General features: G+C 53.9%; 1 protein-coding gene across 6 annotated transcripts in view; it reads left to right on the top strand.

The window, feature by feature from the left end:
* HECTD4 (HECT domain E3 ubiquitin protein ligase 4) overlaps positions 1 to 13,231 on the top strand; it is a 197,399-nt gene extending 184,168 nt beyond the window's left edge. For all 6 annotated transcript variants that reach the window (XM_066260527.1, XM_066260528.1, XM_066260533.1 and 3 more), the window contains 10 exons: positions 460 to 650; positions 1,288 to 1,434; positions 2,772 to 2,891; positions 3,406 to 3,561; positions 5,893 to 5,996; positions 6,188 to 6,409; positions 8,390 to 8,556; positions 9,254 to 9,449; positions 10,346 to 10,568; positions 11,077 to 13,231. In XM_066260527.1, the coding sequence (XP_066116624.1) occupies positions 460 to 650; positions 1,288 to 1,434; positions 2,772 to 2,891; positions 3,406 to 3,561; positions 5,893 to 5,996; positions 6,188 to 6,409; positions 8,390 to 8,556; positions 9,254 to 9,449; positions 10,346 to 10,568; positions 11,077 to 11,213 (1,663 nt within the window). In that variant the 3' untranslated portion in view covers positions 11,214 to 13,231. The remainder of the gene's footprint in view (positions 1 to 459; positions 651 to 1,287; positions 1,435 to 2,771; positions 2,892 to 3,405; positions 3,562 to 5,892; positions 5,997 to 6,187; positions 6,410 to 8,389; positions 8,557 to 9,253; positions 9,450 to 10,345; positions 10,569 to 11,076) is intronic.
* The last annotated feature ends 1,698 nt before the right edge of the window (positions 13,232 to 14,929 follow it).

The raw sequence follows: 14,929 nt of genomic DNA on the forward strand, positions 1-14,929 counted from the left end.
TGGTTTCAGTGTCACCAGCGGCTGTCACAGTTCCTGCCCTTTCACCTGCGGGCACCATACTGTGTGTTCACAGGCATCCTCACTGCGTCCTCATGCTGTTGCAAGCTCCATTTTATAGGTGAAGAAACTGAGGCTCAGAAACTAGGTGTGCTTTGTGGCTCAGGTGGATAGCCAGATTTCACCCGAGGACTTCAGAGCCCTGTCCTTCACCATGACACCCTGCTGCCCACGTGCAAGGGGAAGGCACGTGTGGATGCGTGTCGCCAACCTGTCTGGAAAGGTGGCGCTGTTCCCGCCGTCTCCCACCTGCTCAGCTCTGCAGTGGGCACTGGCTGAGCTCCTGGAAACAGCCCGGGAGGTCAGGCCACCTCAGAAATGTCCTCCTGGAACCAGACGTGGCCCTGGAGGGATCTGACCCCCGCCCGCAGTCCCTACCCCACCTATCCCCTCTGCCCCCAGGTGTGCCTGCATCGATGTCCGCCATGCACACAAGGCCTCAAGGAAGTGGACCCTGGAGATGGACGTGGCGCTCGTGCAGTACATCAACCGGCTGTGCCGCCACCTGGCCATCACGCCCGCACGGCTCCATCCCCACGAGGTGTATCTGGACCCCGCAGACGCCACCGATCCCAGAGTAGCCTGTCTCTTGAGTATGTGGCCCTGGGAGAGTACCTTTCCAGACAGCCCGTGTATTGCCCTATCGGGGAGCTCCCCCGACGGTACTGGGAAAACACACAAAACCAATGTGCACAGGAGGGCATGCTCTATAAGTCCATCCCTGGACAATGGCCCCTATCACAGCACGGCCCAGGCTTGTGCCTGTCCCCGTGTGCACCCCAGGCTGCAGCTGCACCTGCGCACCCACACGCCACCATGTGCCTGGGGCCCTGGCTCTCCCCAGGACACTGTGAGGGGGTTCGGGGGTGAGAGACTGTCCCAGCGTCTGTCTCACAGCTGGACAGGAGATGTGTGAGGACAGACAAGTAAAGCACAGTGTGCTAGTGTCTTGCCTTCCTGGTTTAGATGTCACTTTGGGGAAAAGGTACACAGGACTTTACACAGTTGTTGCAACTTCCTATAACTTGGTAATTATTTCAAAAGTTAAAGTTTAAAATATAGTACATAATCCAAGCATGGTCCTAGAGGTGGGCTGAGGGGAACTCGGTTCCTTAAGAGCCAGGCTTCCCACTGGCCCGCCGGGGCCTCGCCCTTTGTCTCAGGCACACTGGGGGTGAGAGTCCACTGCAGGACCTGCAGGTCCCCACCTGATCACCCCATGCCCTGCAGACGTGCCCATTGAGAGCCTGCGCCTGCGCTTCGCCCTGCTCCAGTCCCTGAACACCACTCTGGAGACCTTCTTCCTGCCTTTGGTGGAGCTGCGCCAGACGCCCATGTATACCCACAGCATTGCAGCCCTGCTGAAGGAGGCCCAAGGTCAGTGCCAGCCCAGTGTCCCCCGCCTCCAAGCTGCTCCCACAACAGTCCCCACACCCCGGCTCACGCTGATAGCCCGGCAGCCAGTCTGTGCTCTGAAAACACGAATATGATCTGAGAAAAATGAAACCACCTAAACAAGGGTTCAGACTACTTAGAAGTATAAAACTTAAAACTCTGACTTACTGTCTGCCCCCCATTTCTGCATCCCAGAGATGACTGTTAACAATGTCTGTCCTTTCTGACTTTCCTATTCGCATACAAATAGATGCACACATACACGCACTTTCTATTTTTATTTTTAAATTCACTCTTTAAAAAAAATTTTCTTTAGATTTTATTTATTCATTTTTAGAGAGAAAGGAGAGAGCGAGGGAAACAGAGAGAGAGAGGTGGGGTAGGAGCAGGAAGCATCAACTCCCATATGTGCTTTGACCAGGCAAGCCCAGGGTTTCGAACTGGCGACCTCAGCATTCCAGGTCAACACTTGATTGTCTTAATTCTTAATAAAAAATGGGTGTTGCTTGACCAGGCGGTGGCACAGTGGATAGAGCGTCGGACTGGGATGCTGAGGACCCAGGTTTGAGACCCCAAGGTCACCAGCTTGAGCGTGGGCTCATCTGGTTTGAGCAAAAGCTCACCAGCTTGGACCCAAGGTCACTGGCTCAAGCAAGGGGTTACTCGGTCTACTGAAGGCCTTGGCACATATGAGAAAGCAGTCAATGAACAACCAAGATGTCGCAATGCGCAACAAAAAACTAATGATTGATGCTTCTCATCTCTTCGTTCCTATCTGTCTGTTCCTGTCTATCCCTCTCTCTGACTCTCTGTCTCTGTAAAAAAAAAAAAAAAAATGGTGTTATACATTCCATTCTGCAACTCCTTTTTCTATGTTGTGATAATCTGCTTCAGAGACCTCTGTCAGTGAGCACAGAACCGCCTGGCCTCACAGACCACTGTGTCAGTGGCCGTGGCTCATTATGGCCTTTTCTCTAGCAATGGACACATGGGTGGTGGTAATTTTTTGCTGTTCCAGGAGTTACTACAGCAAACCTCCTTGTTCTTTCTGTGTTTGGGTTTTTATTTCCACCAGCTGGGTATCTCCTCGGCATGACAGCGTCCAGATTTGAGTTAATACTCAAATGTGTTAGCATTTGAGTAGGTCCCAACAAATTGTCCTCCAGAAGGTCCCTACCACTGATACCCCCACCCAGGGACCTGAAGAGTGTCCCAGGACAAACCTAAAGGGTACAGCATGGCCTCAGCAGGGCCTCAGGGATGACTGGGGAGGAAGGGAAGCAGCCGCCTCTCAACCTCTCCCACATCCCTCCTGCCAGGGCTGATCTTCTATGACACGAAGGTGACAGTTATGAACCGAGTTCTGAACGCCACAGTGCAGAGGACCGCCGACCACGCAGCGCCCGAGATCACACTGGACCCCCTGGAAATCGTGGGAGGTAAAACTGGCTACACAGACCAGAAAATGCAGATAGCAGTGTTTAAACAGGCAGGGTGACTTCTCACACATAAAGGAAGCCTCTAGAAGAAAGGAGTTCGGTGCTATGGTGACAGTTCCTCATTCATCTGACTGCTCTCTTATTATGCTGTCCCACCCCAGTGCATGGCTACCACCTCCAGGGTCCCTGTGAGCTCTGCACTCAGCAGCAAGAGCAAGGGGCAACTGTCGTTCCTGCAGCCAGACCTGACTTCGGCGGGGGGTAAGGGGGGGCATGGGAAAGGTACATTCATTCCGCTTGGCCAACGACCTCCTAAAGTCGGGGTTTTGGCACCAAAGAGAGGGTCTTAGGGATAGGGACAACCTCCCCAGGAGACAAAGGGCAGGACAGGAGGTGCTGACACTTAGAGAACCAGGAGGTGGCTCTGGAGGGCACCAGGAGCCGCAAGGCACTTCTGTGGGGGAGGGCTGAGGATGGCCACAGGGGCGTTCTCAGTCCCTCTTTCTCTTTCCAGGGGAGATCAGAGCTTCTGAAAACTCCTACTTCTGCCAAGCTGCCAGGCAGCTGGCCTCGGTGCCATCTTCACAGCTCTGTGTCAAACTGGCGAGTGGCGGCGACCCCACCTATGCCTTCAACATCCGCTTCACCGGGGAGGAGGTCCACGGCACCAGTGAGTGGTGTCCCAATTCGCCCTCCGGGTGCAGGCTGTGTTCAGAGTATAACAGTACCTGCGGTTATTTGTAGCTTGAACTGCCTGAGATCTCCCCCTTTAGTAAGAGTCCCAGCCATACACCCTCATCACCGGCTCTGCAGAAGCCAGGACTGCCCTGGGGGATCATCCCAGCCATCCTCTCCCAGTCCAGCCCCCACGGGCTTGCCCTCGCCCCCGCCCCCGGTAGGAAATGTCTGGGACGTCAGCCCAGTGCTGTCCAGGCTTGGGGACTATGCCTCTGGTCAGTGCTGCGGTGCTGTTGTGGCTGAGTGGGCCTGGGAAGGCCAGTCCGCATGATGGACTGGCTGGCTGATGGGTTGGTCAGACTAAAAGCTCGTAAGTACCCCATGAGAGACAGGGTATCAGGAGCCCTTGATGGCAATGGGACCTTCTATAGGACCTTTTGTCATTTCACTCTGTAAGGCGAGGAAAAGCAGCTCAGAAACTGTTCCTTCGTGGCCCTTTTGGTCATTTTTAGCCCCAGACATTCATGAAATATCTCCCACTCTGGCTGGAGAAGGGAGCCAGCTTTTTTTTTTTTTTTTTTTTTTTTTCATTTTTCTAAAGCTGGAAACGGGGAGACAGTCAGACAGACTCCCGCATGCGCCCAACCAGGTTCCACCCAGCATGCCCACCAGGGGGCGATGTTCTGCCCCTTTGGGGCATCACTCTGTTGCATCCAGAGCCATTCTAGCGCCTGAGGCAGAGGCCACAGAGTCATCCCCAGCGCCCAGGCCATCTTTGCTCCAATGGAGCCTCGGCTGCGGGAGGGGAAGAGAGAGACAGAGAAGAAGGAGAGGGGAAGGGGTGGAGAAGCAGATGGGCGCTTCTCCTGTGTGCCCTGGCCAGGAATCGAACCCGGGACTCCTGCACGCCAGGCCGACACTCTACCGCTGAACCAACCGGCCAGGGCCAGGAGCCAGCTCTTTATCCAGGTGCATGGGCAGGGCCAGGCTGTTGGGGCAGCTCCATCCCCCTTCCCCGCTCTGATCCTGGGAACACTGCCCCAGCAGCTGCGATCAGCCAGCACAGTGTCCTCGGGGACACCCCCAGGTCTCCGAGAACAGAGCCCAGGCCCCTGCTCATCACTCTCCAGTCCTCAGAGCACCAAACTCCACAGATAGGTAGATTGGGCCACCGCGAAGTAAAGTACCATCCCCAAGGTCAGGCAGCTACCTGGGGTTCAAACCCAGGTCTGTCCACTACCAAAGCTCTCCGTCCCTGAACTTGGTGGCTTCATCAGGCAGGAATCTCCTGCCCCTTCATGAAAGCTGAGTGAGAGCCAGGCCCTGACATCAGCCCCCATACAAGTCCTCCACGTGGCCCCGAGCAAGAATGCACAGCTGTCCTCAGAGCTTCCCAACCTTGGGGCACTGACCAGGAAGGCATGAAGGAGAGGAGGCCCGAGAAAGAAGTCTTGCAAGAAAATCAAAGGAAGGACGGAAGAAAGCTGATAATTGCTGTCACCCTTTGCGTGTGCTCATGCGTCAGTCCACTCATGTGTTCACTGAGCAAATGCTGAGCACCTGGGCCTTGATGGGAACAGCACTGAGTAAAACAGGTGCTCTGCTCATAGCACAGGAGATGGGCACGGACCAGACAAGCCCACAAATCAGTGTAAGCTCGCAGCCGTGAGAGCTGCCCACGTAGGGATCTGCGTTTAATCTCAATAAATCCTTGAGCCTGACCAGGCAGTGGCGCAGTGGATAGAGCGTCAGACTGGGATGCAGAGGATCCAGGTTCGAGACCCCGAGGTCGCCAGCTTGAGCACGGGCTCATCTGGTTTGAGCAAAGCTCACCAGCTTGGACCCAAGGTCGCTGGCTTGAGTGAGGGGTTACTCGGTCTGCTGTAGCCCCACGGTCAAGGCACATATGAGAAAGCAATCAATGAACAACTAAGGTGTCGCAACGAAAAACTAATGATTGATGCTTGTCATCTCTCTTCGTTCCTGTCTGTCCCTATCTATCCCTCTCTCTCTCTCTGTCTCTGTAAAAAAAAAAAAAAAAAAAAAAATCCTTTAAACTAGCCTGTGAGGTTGGTACAGTTACTGTCCCATCTGATCAGCTGAGTGATGGAGGCTGCTCAGAGGGAAGTGATTCCCTGGGGTTGTCCAGTAGCAAGTGATGTGGGAGGGTTGGACCCAGGTCTCCCAGCCCTCAGGTGCTTTCTCTCCGCTCCACCGTAGCTGTGGCCTGGCTGGCACATGAGTTGATGCTCCAGGTGTGGACAGGGCGTGTTGGGCAGGGACGCTGGCAGAGCCCCAGTGCTAACAGCTGTCTGTACCACAGGCGGCTCTTTTCGCCACTTCCTGTGGCAGGTGTGTAAAGAGTTGCAGAGCTCTTCGCTGTCCCTCCTCCTGCTGTGCCCCAGCTCAGCTGTCAACAAAAACAAGGTAAGACTCCTGAGGCCCAGGCTGTTGAGGTCCTGTGACCCAGCGGCCAGTTCCCAAGGGGCAGTGGCTCTAGGTGTGTCATTGGCCCTGTGCCCTTTCACCAGCCTTCCCTGTCTGGGTGGGGCGGGGCCTGCTCTGGGACACGTTTGTAGGCATGTGTTCCATCCCCACACCTCTGCCTCCGCGTCCAGGGCAAGTACATCCTGACCCCCAGCCCCATCACCTACGGGGAGGAGCAGCTGCTGCACTTCCTGGGGCAGCTGCTGGGCATTGCAATCCGAGCAGATGTTCCTCTGCCCCTGGACCTCCTGCCCTCCTTCTGGAAGACACTGGTGGGTGAGCCCCTGGACCCTGACCAGGACCTGCAGGAAGCCGACGTGCTTACCTACAACTACGTCAAGAAATTTGAGAGCGTAAGTAAAAATCCCACTTCTTCTGGGCAACAGCAGGGCCCCGAGCAGTGCCCCTGGGACTCTTTTGCTGCCACTGTGGTCCCAACTAAAGACTGGTTGGGACCTCCCAAAGGACATTAGGGGACGAGAGCCGCCCCTGATAGCAGGGCTTGCTTCATGGGGCCCAACCTTCTGTCTGCCCTCCCTGAGAACAGCAGCCAACTGGGGTTGACCTGCCTGGCCCTTCTGGTCCTCGCTGCAACACGGGTGAAGGGTCCCCAGCGGCTGAGTGAGCAGAGATGTTGGGGTGGGGAAAGCTGTAAGTAGACCAAGTTTCACTTTAAAGAGCTCTGTTTCAGGGCCTCATCAAGAGCGCAGGTCAATTTCTGGGGACCCCCAAGATTGGCCAGGAAAGGCGGAGGGAGTGGAGCTGTCTCTCCCTCCCCTTGGGCATTGGGACACAGCCAGCGAAACTGCAACAGTGTCCGTCCATCTCTCTAGGCACACAGACTGGCCCGTTAGAGGGATGTGCTTGGCGCCCAGGCTGCCGGCCGAGCTTGTGGGCGACACTCGGGTCCGAGCATTGGCTCAGCCGTCAGGAGGCTGCCACGGCCAGGCTCTCGGCTCCCCTCCCGTCCCCGGGTGGAGGACAATCTTCTGGCGTCCCCACCACAGGCCACAGGGACTGAGGCTCAGACAACTGTGGTCCTAGGGCAGAACACCGGCACAGCCGGTCTGTCCCTTGAAAGCTGTGCTTCGGCCACCGCTCTCCTTGGGTTAGACGTTAGAGGGTAGACATCCCAGCAGCAGTGGAGGCCTCGGATCTAGCCTTCCCTCTGGAGGCCAGCTGCTCCGCTCCCAGGGGAGCCGGGTTTGTGTCTCAGGCTTGTCAGAGCTGCCCCATAGGGGCCTCAGCTGAAGGCGGTTGTCAGCTGACTGACTTGACTGGCACAAAACCCACAGGGCCCTGTGAGGAGTCTTCATGCCATGCTTGCTGCAGCTGTTCCCTAGCTGCCACTTGAGGGCAAATTGTGCAAGGGAGCCACAAGGCCGAGAGAGGGATAGCAGCTGGCTTCTCAGCAGAAATGGGGATGATGAGATATCTAAAGGGTCAAAGCAGGATGTCACCCATGGGCCCAGGATGTGAGTGCCCCCCGGCACTGCTCAAAGAAGTCTTCCCGGGGCTGTGGGTAGCGGCCTGGACCCGGAGAGCAGATGTAAGACCGTGTCCAGGCAGATACCCCAGCCCAGGTTTCTGTCTGAAGGGGAAGGGCAAGGCCACAGAAGGTGCTGGAATACCAGGACTACACAGGGTCGGGGAGAAGAGGTGCACGAACCAGGAAGAAATGCTCCGAACGTCCGTGGAGTGCCTTCAGCCTTCACCATGGGGGGAGGTGGCTGCACGGGACACCTATATGCTCAGACCCAAACTTGCTCCTCCACACTCTAAAGCTGTAGGCTTATTCTCTTCTGGATTGAATCCTGTCATCTCAGTAGCCCATCATACACATCGGTGTCTTTGGGAACCTAATTTTGGTGTTCCAAATGATGGAGGAGCCATAATATATCTTCCACAGATGGAATTAAGTCAAGGCTCTCTGCTGGCAAGCAACAGAAAGCCTAGCTCATAAAACTAAACATATCTGTATAGATTTGTCTTTAGGCAGGGCTGAGTCCAGTTCTTCATGTGATAACTGGTCTCAAGATGGCCGCCAGTGGGACAGGTTGTCCCATCTCACAGTCAGGTCCACACCAGTGAAAGGCTGCTGCATCCAAATAGTATTAGGAAAAGCCCTGCAATTAGGGTCTCACACGCCCAGCCCTGAGCTGACAACAGGCTCTGACTGTCTGGGCCCATGCCATGTGCCCACTCATGATGGCCAAGTGTAGTTCCTGCCCAGGCAGTACCTGCTGCCGGCCCCTCTGGAGCTCAGGATCCGTTTTCCTGGGGACCCTGGGAGTGAAGCAAGCCGTCAGCCTCTGTTTGCCTCTGCCCACCAGATCAATGACGAGACCGAGCTGGAGGCCCTGTGCGCCGAGATCGCCTCACAGCACCTGGCCACCGAGAGCCCTGACAGCCCCAACAAGCCCTGCTGCAGGTTCACCTACCTGACCATGACGGGCGAGGAGGTGGAGCTGTGCAGCCATGGCCGGCACATCCCTGTGGCGTGAGTGCTGTGCGCAGGGGGCAGGCCGTGCTGGCCGACCTGGGTCCAGCAGTAGCACCTGGGCAAGGACAGCAGCACAAGGGCCTGGGGCAGATGACAGGCAGCTTTCACCTGTGAGGGTTGGGAGGTGGGGACATGAGAAAGGACATAGGATATCAAGAAAGGTGGTCTGTCTCCAGCAGAAGGAATTTATATTAAGAAAATACCAGCCTGACCAGGCAGTGGCGCAGTGGATAGAGCGTCGGACTGGGATGCAGAAGGACCAGGTTCGAGGCCCCGAGGTTACCAGCTTGAGCACGGGCTCATCTGGTTTGAGCAATGCTCACCAGCTTGGACCCAAGGTCACTGGCTCGAGCAAGGGGTTACTCAGTCTGCTGAAGGCCGCGGTCAAGGCACATATGAGAAAGCAATCAATGAATAACTAAGGTGTTGCAACGTGCAACAAAAAACTAATGATTGATGCTTCTCATCTCTCCGTTCCCGTCTGTCTATCCCTGTCTATCCCTCTGACTCTCTCTCTGTCTCTGTTAAAAAAAAAAAAAAAAAAGAAAAGAAAATACCAGCCCCGAGGTCGGTGGCACCTAGAGGCGGGGCAGAGTTTCTTGAGCTGCCAGGACTGGGACATCTGGGGCTGGGCACCTAAGAGTGACCACTTCAGCGGCCTCAGCCTTCTCCTGGCCTGTGTCCCGCACCACAGGTGGGAGAACAAGGACATCTATGCGGCAGCCATCCGGGGCCTGCGGCTGCGGGAGCTGCAGAGCAACGAGTGCGTGATGGCGGTGCGGGCGGGCCTGGGCTCCATCATCCCCCTGCAGCTGCTCACCACGCTCAGCCCACTGGAGATGGAGCTGCGCACCTGCGGTCTCCCATACATCAACCTCGAGTTCCTCAAGGTCAGGGCTTGGGCCAGGCCATAGTGTCTGCGTGGCCTGTCATGGTACTGCCTGTGTCCCAGCACTGTCCTCACATGTGGGCGGGGCTGTGCTCATCCCTGTCTCAGCAGCGTAAGCCGAAGCTAGGAGACAAGGTGCTTGCCCAGAGTCACACAGCCAGCAGGTGGCAGAGTCAAACTTCGGACCCAGATCGCCTGCTTCCAGAGCCCGTGCTTTAGGCCAGTGGTCCCCAACCCCTGGGCCACGGACTGGTACCGGTCCGTGGGCCATTTGGGACCGGTCCGCAGAGAAAGAATAAATAACTTACATTATTTCCATTTTATTTGAACGATGTTTTATGTTTTTTAAATGACCAGATTCCCTCTGTTACATCCATCTAAGATTCACTCTTGACGCTTGTCTCCGTCATGTGATACATTTATCCATCCCACCCTAAAGGCCAGTCCATGAAAATATTTTCTGACATTAAACCCGTCAGTGGTCCAAAAAAGGTTGAGGGCCACTGCTTTAGGCCACCATTCTTGCCAAGACCTCTCTACTCAGCCCATGTGGCTTCTCTCAAGCCAGGCCCTGGTACCCCAGGGCTGATTCTTGCCACCTGGGAAGCCTTGCCCAAGAGACTTTACCTCTAGTGGGAATGGTGACAGGACCTGCCCAGTGTGGTCAGAGGGATAACACACAAATAAGCCGTGCTGTCGGGTCTAGTACCCAGGCCACAGTCGCACAGATAAGCACTGGCACAACTACTTTGGCAGTCACCGTCGTCATGGTACCCTCCCTGTGTCCTGCGGCCGTCATTTTCCTGATGCATCCTGTCCCGGGATTAGGCCTGAGCTGGGGAGGCCCTGGGTTAGCCGAGGCCCATCCTGCTCACGTCCGGAATTTTCCTTCCCCAGGCCCACACCATGTACCAGGTGGGCCTGATGGAGACGGACCAGCACATCGAGTTCTTCTGGGGGGCCCTGGAAATGTTCGCCCAGGAGGAGTTGTGCAAGTTCATCAAGTTTGCCTGCAACCAGGAGCGCATCCCATTCACCTGCCCCTGCAAGGACGGGGGCCTTGACACAGCCCATGTGCCCCCATACCCTATGAAGATCGCCCCCCCGGATGGCACAGCAGGTACCACTTGTGGGGACACACAGGCCCTCGGTTTGGAGCTGGGCCCTGCAGGAGGGGAAAGAACAACGTGCAGGGAGGGGGGGGGCAGGCCAAAACCCTGAAGCCTAAGCCCAAACATACACAAGGGCAAGGCCGAGAGCTCACGTGCCTTCCAAAGCCCACCTTTAGCCTGCTCCCTCCCCAACACAGGTCTGATGTTGGTGTACCTTCCAATAGTTTCAAAAGCTAGAAATGCAGAAGTGTTTTAATCTTTCAGCTTTTAAATTCAGAAATATAATTTAAAAATCAAAACAAAAGCTGTTGGTGATCAAACCTGTCTACCACCAGATTCCCTGGCAGATCAGTTTGGTGCCCATGCTGCACAGCTGTGTATGTCTGCCCTGTTCTCCAGTACCCTCCTGCCCCGCCCCAGGCTGCTGGGACCTTGGCCTCAGGCCAGGGGAGAGGCCCGCTGGCCTCCCTGGGGTCCCGTCCTGCCCTCTAACCTGGCCCAATGTTTTTCTGGCAGGTTCCCCAGACTCTCGCTACATCCGCGTGGAGACCTGCATGTTCATGATCAAGCTGCCCCAGTACTCCTCTCTGGAAATCATGCTGGAGAAACTTCGTTGTGCCATTCACTACCGTGAGGACCCCCTGAGTGGCTGAGGGAGGGGGCCCGGAGTTAGGCTGTCACTGAGGCACCGCTCTGCCAGCTTGGAACGCCTGCCACTGCGGCACGTCCCTCCAGGGCCCTGTGTGAGGAGTTGGCGACATTTTGCTTTTCTAAACTTTCGTCCACATTCCAGGGCCTCCTGGAAGACTTAACCTTTTTGTATTTGTATGTTTTGTGATGGGTTGGTTCTTTTGCTACCTGTTTATGGTACGTTTGTAGGGTAGTTTAGATCCCAGTTTGTGTCTCACTTGCTCTTCCGGACACTGTCCTTCACGGCCAGTGGATTCTGAGGCCCGAAGGCCCCAGATGGTTCCACACCACAGAACCACCCGGCAAGGAGCTGAGAAGGAAGAAGATGCCGTCGGCCACTCAGTGCCCTGCCCCTTCTGCAGAGCACGTCCACAAACGCACGTGGCCAGGCCTGCCCCTTGTGGAGCTGCAGTCTCCCCGGGACACGCTCCTGCAGGCCTTCTCCCGTCTGGAATGGTTGGTCCCGTTGCCCAGACACGGAAGGTTTACGTGTTCATCTTCCAGTCGTAGCGCCTTGTGTATGGTCTGGGGTTTTCCGAGGAAGAGCCCGTGGTGGTCCCTCACCCCTTCCCACAGACAGCCCTCTCTGCTCTCCATCTCTTTGGGGGCCCCGGCTGGTGTTCCCCCGCATGCTCCTTGGGAGCAGGCGACCAAAGGGTTCACTCCCTACACTGGTTCACGGAGCCAGGCTGGTGCATCCCAGCACCAGGAGGTGACAGGACACCGGAGTTGGAGGGACAGTGCTCGAGATGATGGCACAGGAAAGCGCGTGACTCAAGCCCCCCACTCCTGTGCTGGGAGCGGCCCCTCCTCACTGCGGTGCTGTGTGAGGGACTGAGCAAAGGGCCACGCCGCCCTTTCTAAAGAGCTGTCTGAGGTGCTCTGCTCAATTCAGGGTCTACGTCAGTGACTGGACCATCAAGCCCAGATGGAGACATGGGATCCTTCAGCCCCGTGGCTGGGCCCTCCAGCACCCCCCTCACTGCCCCATGTGTGTGCCAGGGCTGGGCTGCCCCAGCTCACCCACTGCCCTAGTACATTTGTGCCCCAATAAGGTCTTTGTCCAGTGGTACTTTGTTAAAGAGCAGTCTGCGCCATCTTGTTGGACACTGTCATTTTGGGCCTTGCCAGTTCTCACAGAATCACATCACTGTATTTATTGTATAATATTGTGAATATTGGAGGTTGAGCGGGTACGGATAAGCGGCTTTGGAATGTGATTGCCGATGAGAAGGGTGTGCTCCTTCTTTCTCTGCTGCAGCCCAGCCTGTTGCAGAGATGTGTGGATTTTGGAGCCATTAGCATCCATCTTCGCCCTGTTCTTAGGAAGTGTGTGAGAACCATTATAGAACAGATCTCGACCTAAGGAAAAGCTAAGCCTGGATTGATCTCTGGTTGCATCCCTCACATGTGATGGGATCAGTGGCTAAGGTGTGCCTGCAGTTTCCCTGCTCAGAAGGGATGTGGTTGGCGACTGCCCCAGGGGCCACAGCCCAGAGAAGGGAGGTCACGGCAGGATGTGGTCCTGACAAGGATCCTCTTCATTTCTGCATAATGAAAGAGACTTTGGATGTATTAGAAGTGGTTTTTCCTCCTTTATTTTTAAATTCTTGGCCCCTCCAAACCCCCCTACCCCACCCCTTGAATGAACTCGGATTCTGTCAGCTACCTCCCCAGAAGGGGTTTGGAAGCTCCTGTTGACCCATCACTTGATTAGGGGACAGCTGTGAGTAAGGTTGCTGCTAATACGACTGCTTCTCCCAGAGAGCACATGGAGGTCCAGACAGATTGAAACCTTGGCCCTAACACATGTGTGCTGTAAAGTTACTTGATGTATATTTATTATAATTATTTATGGTTGCATTTAACAAACTTTTCTTTAAATTTGATGCTATTTACACCATTGCTGTGTAAAGAAAGTTCACGACGGGAAAAAAGTCTCACCAATAAATAATCTTCATCTAATTTTGATTTACCTTAAGAGTTGTGTCATCTACTCTTCTTAAAATTTTTTATTTTTCAGTTATATCACTATTATATATTATTATTATTGTTGTTGTTGTAGTAGTAGTAGTTTCAGGTTTACAACATAGCAACTATTTATATAACTTATGAAGTGATCACTCCAACAAGTTTAATATCCACCTGATGCCATAGTTATTACATTATTGACTATATTCCCTATATTATACTTTATGTCCCTGTGACTTTTTTTTTTTTTTTTTGTATTTTTCTGAAGTTGGAAACGGGGAGGCAGTCAGACAGACTCCTGCATGTGCCCGACCGGGATCCACCCGGGGGTGGCATGCCCATCAGGGGGCAATGCTCTGCCCATCTGGGGCGTTGCTCTGTTGTATCCAGAGCCATTCTAGCACCTGAGGCAGAGGCCATAGAGCCATCCTCAGTGCCCGGGCCAACTTTGCTCCTGTGGAGCCTTGGCTGCAGGAGGGGAAGTAAGAGACAGAGAGGAAGGAGAGGGGGAGGGATGGAGAAGCAGATGGGTGCTTTTCCTGTGTGCCCTGGCTGGGAATCGAACCCGGGACTCCTGCATGCCAGTCCGACGCTCTACCACTGAGCCATCCGGCCAGGGCCCCCTGTGACTTTTTATAATAGGCAATTTGTACATCCTAATCCCTTCACCTTTTTCACTCATCCTCCCAACCACCTTCCCATTTGACAACCATCAATTTGTTCTCTGAATCTATGAGTTTTTGTTTCATTAGGTCCACCCACGTTGTTGCAAATGGCAATATTTTGTTTTTTATGGCTGAATAACATTCTAAGGTATATTTAGATCATCTTCTTTATTCATTTGTCTATTGACAGACACTTAGGTTGTTTTCAGATTGTGGTTGTAAATAATACTACAGAGAATATAGAATTGCGTATACCTTTTCAAATTAGTTTTGGATTTCTTCAGATAAGTACCCAGAAGTAGGATTGCAGGATCATTTGGCAGTTCTATTTTTAAATTTTTTAAATTGATTTGAGAGGGGGGCAGAGGAAGAGATAGAAGCCTTGACTCATTGTTTCACTTACCATAGTTGTTCCGTTTAGTTGTATACTCATTGGTTGCTTCTCATACATGTCCTGACCAGGGATCAAACCCACAACCTTGGTACATGGGATGGTGCTTTATCCACTGAGCCACCCGGACAGGGCTCTAGTTTTAATTTTTTAGTAATCTCCATACTGTTTCCCATAGTGGCTACCACTTTGCAATCCCACCAACAGTGAATGAGTTTACTTTTCTCCATTCTTGCCAACACTTGTTTGTTGAACGATTTGATGATTGCTATTCTGACAGATGTGAGGTGATATTTCACTGTGGTTTTAATTTGCATCTCATGATTAGTGATGCTGAGCTCTTTTCATGTCTGTTGGCCACCTTCTTAATCAGATTGTTGTTTGGTGTTAAGTTGTATGAGTTCCTTCTTATTTTGGATATTAACCCCTTATTGGATGCATCATTAGCAAGTATTAGTTCTGCAACATCTCCCAGTCTTGGCAGGGTGGCCTTATGGTAGTAGGTATTCTATGGGGCTCAGTGGCAGTCTTCCTGGTCACCAGAACTGGGTACTCCAGGGGTGTCTCTGTGTGGGTAGTGTGTACCCTCCTATTATAGTTAAACCTTGATTGCTGTTGGCACATTAGTGGATGGGACTGACCCTCAGGCTGC

This window comes from Saccopteryx bilineata, chromosome 2 (assembly GCF_036850765.1).
Source record: "Saccopteryx bilineata isolate mSacBil1 chromosome 2, mSacBil1_pri_phased_curated, whole genome shotgun sequence".
Taxonomy (NCBI): Eukaryota; Metazoa; Chordata; class Mammalia; order Chiroptera; family Emballonuridae; genus Saccopteryx; species Saccopteryx bilineata.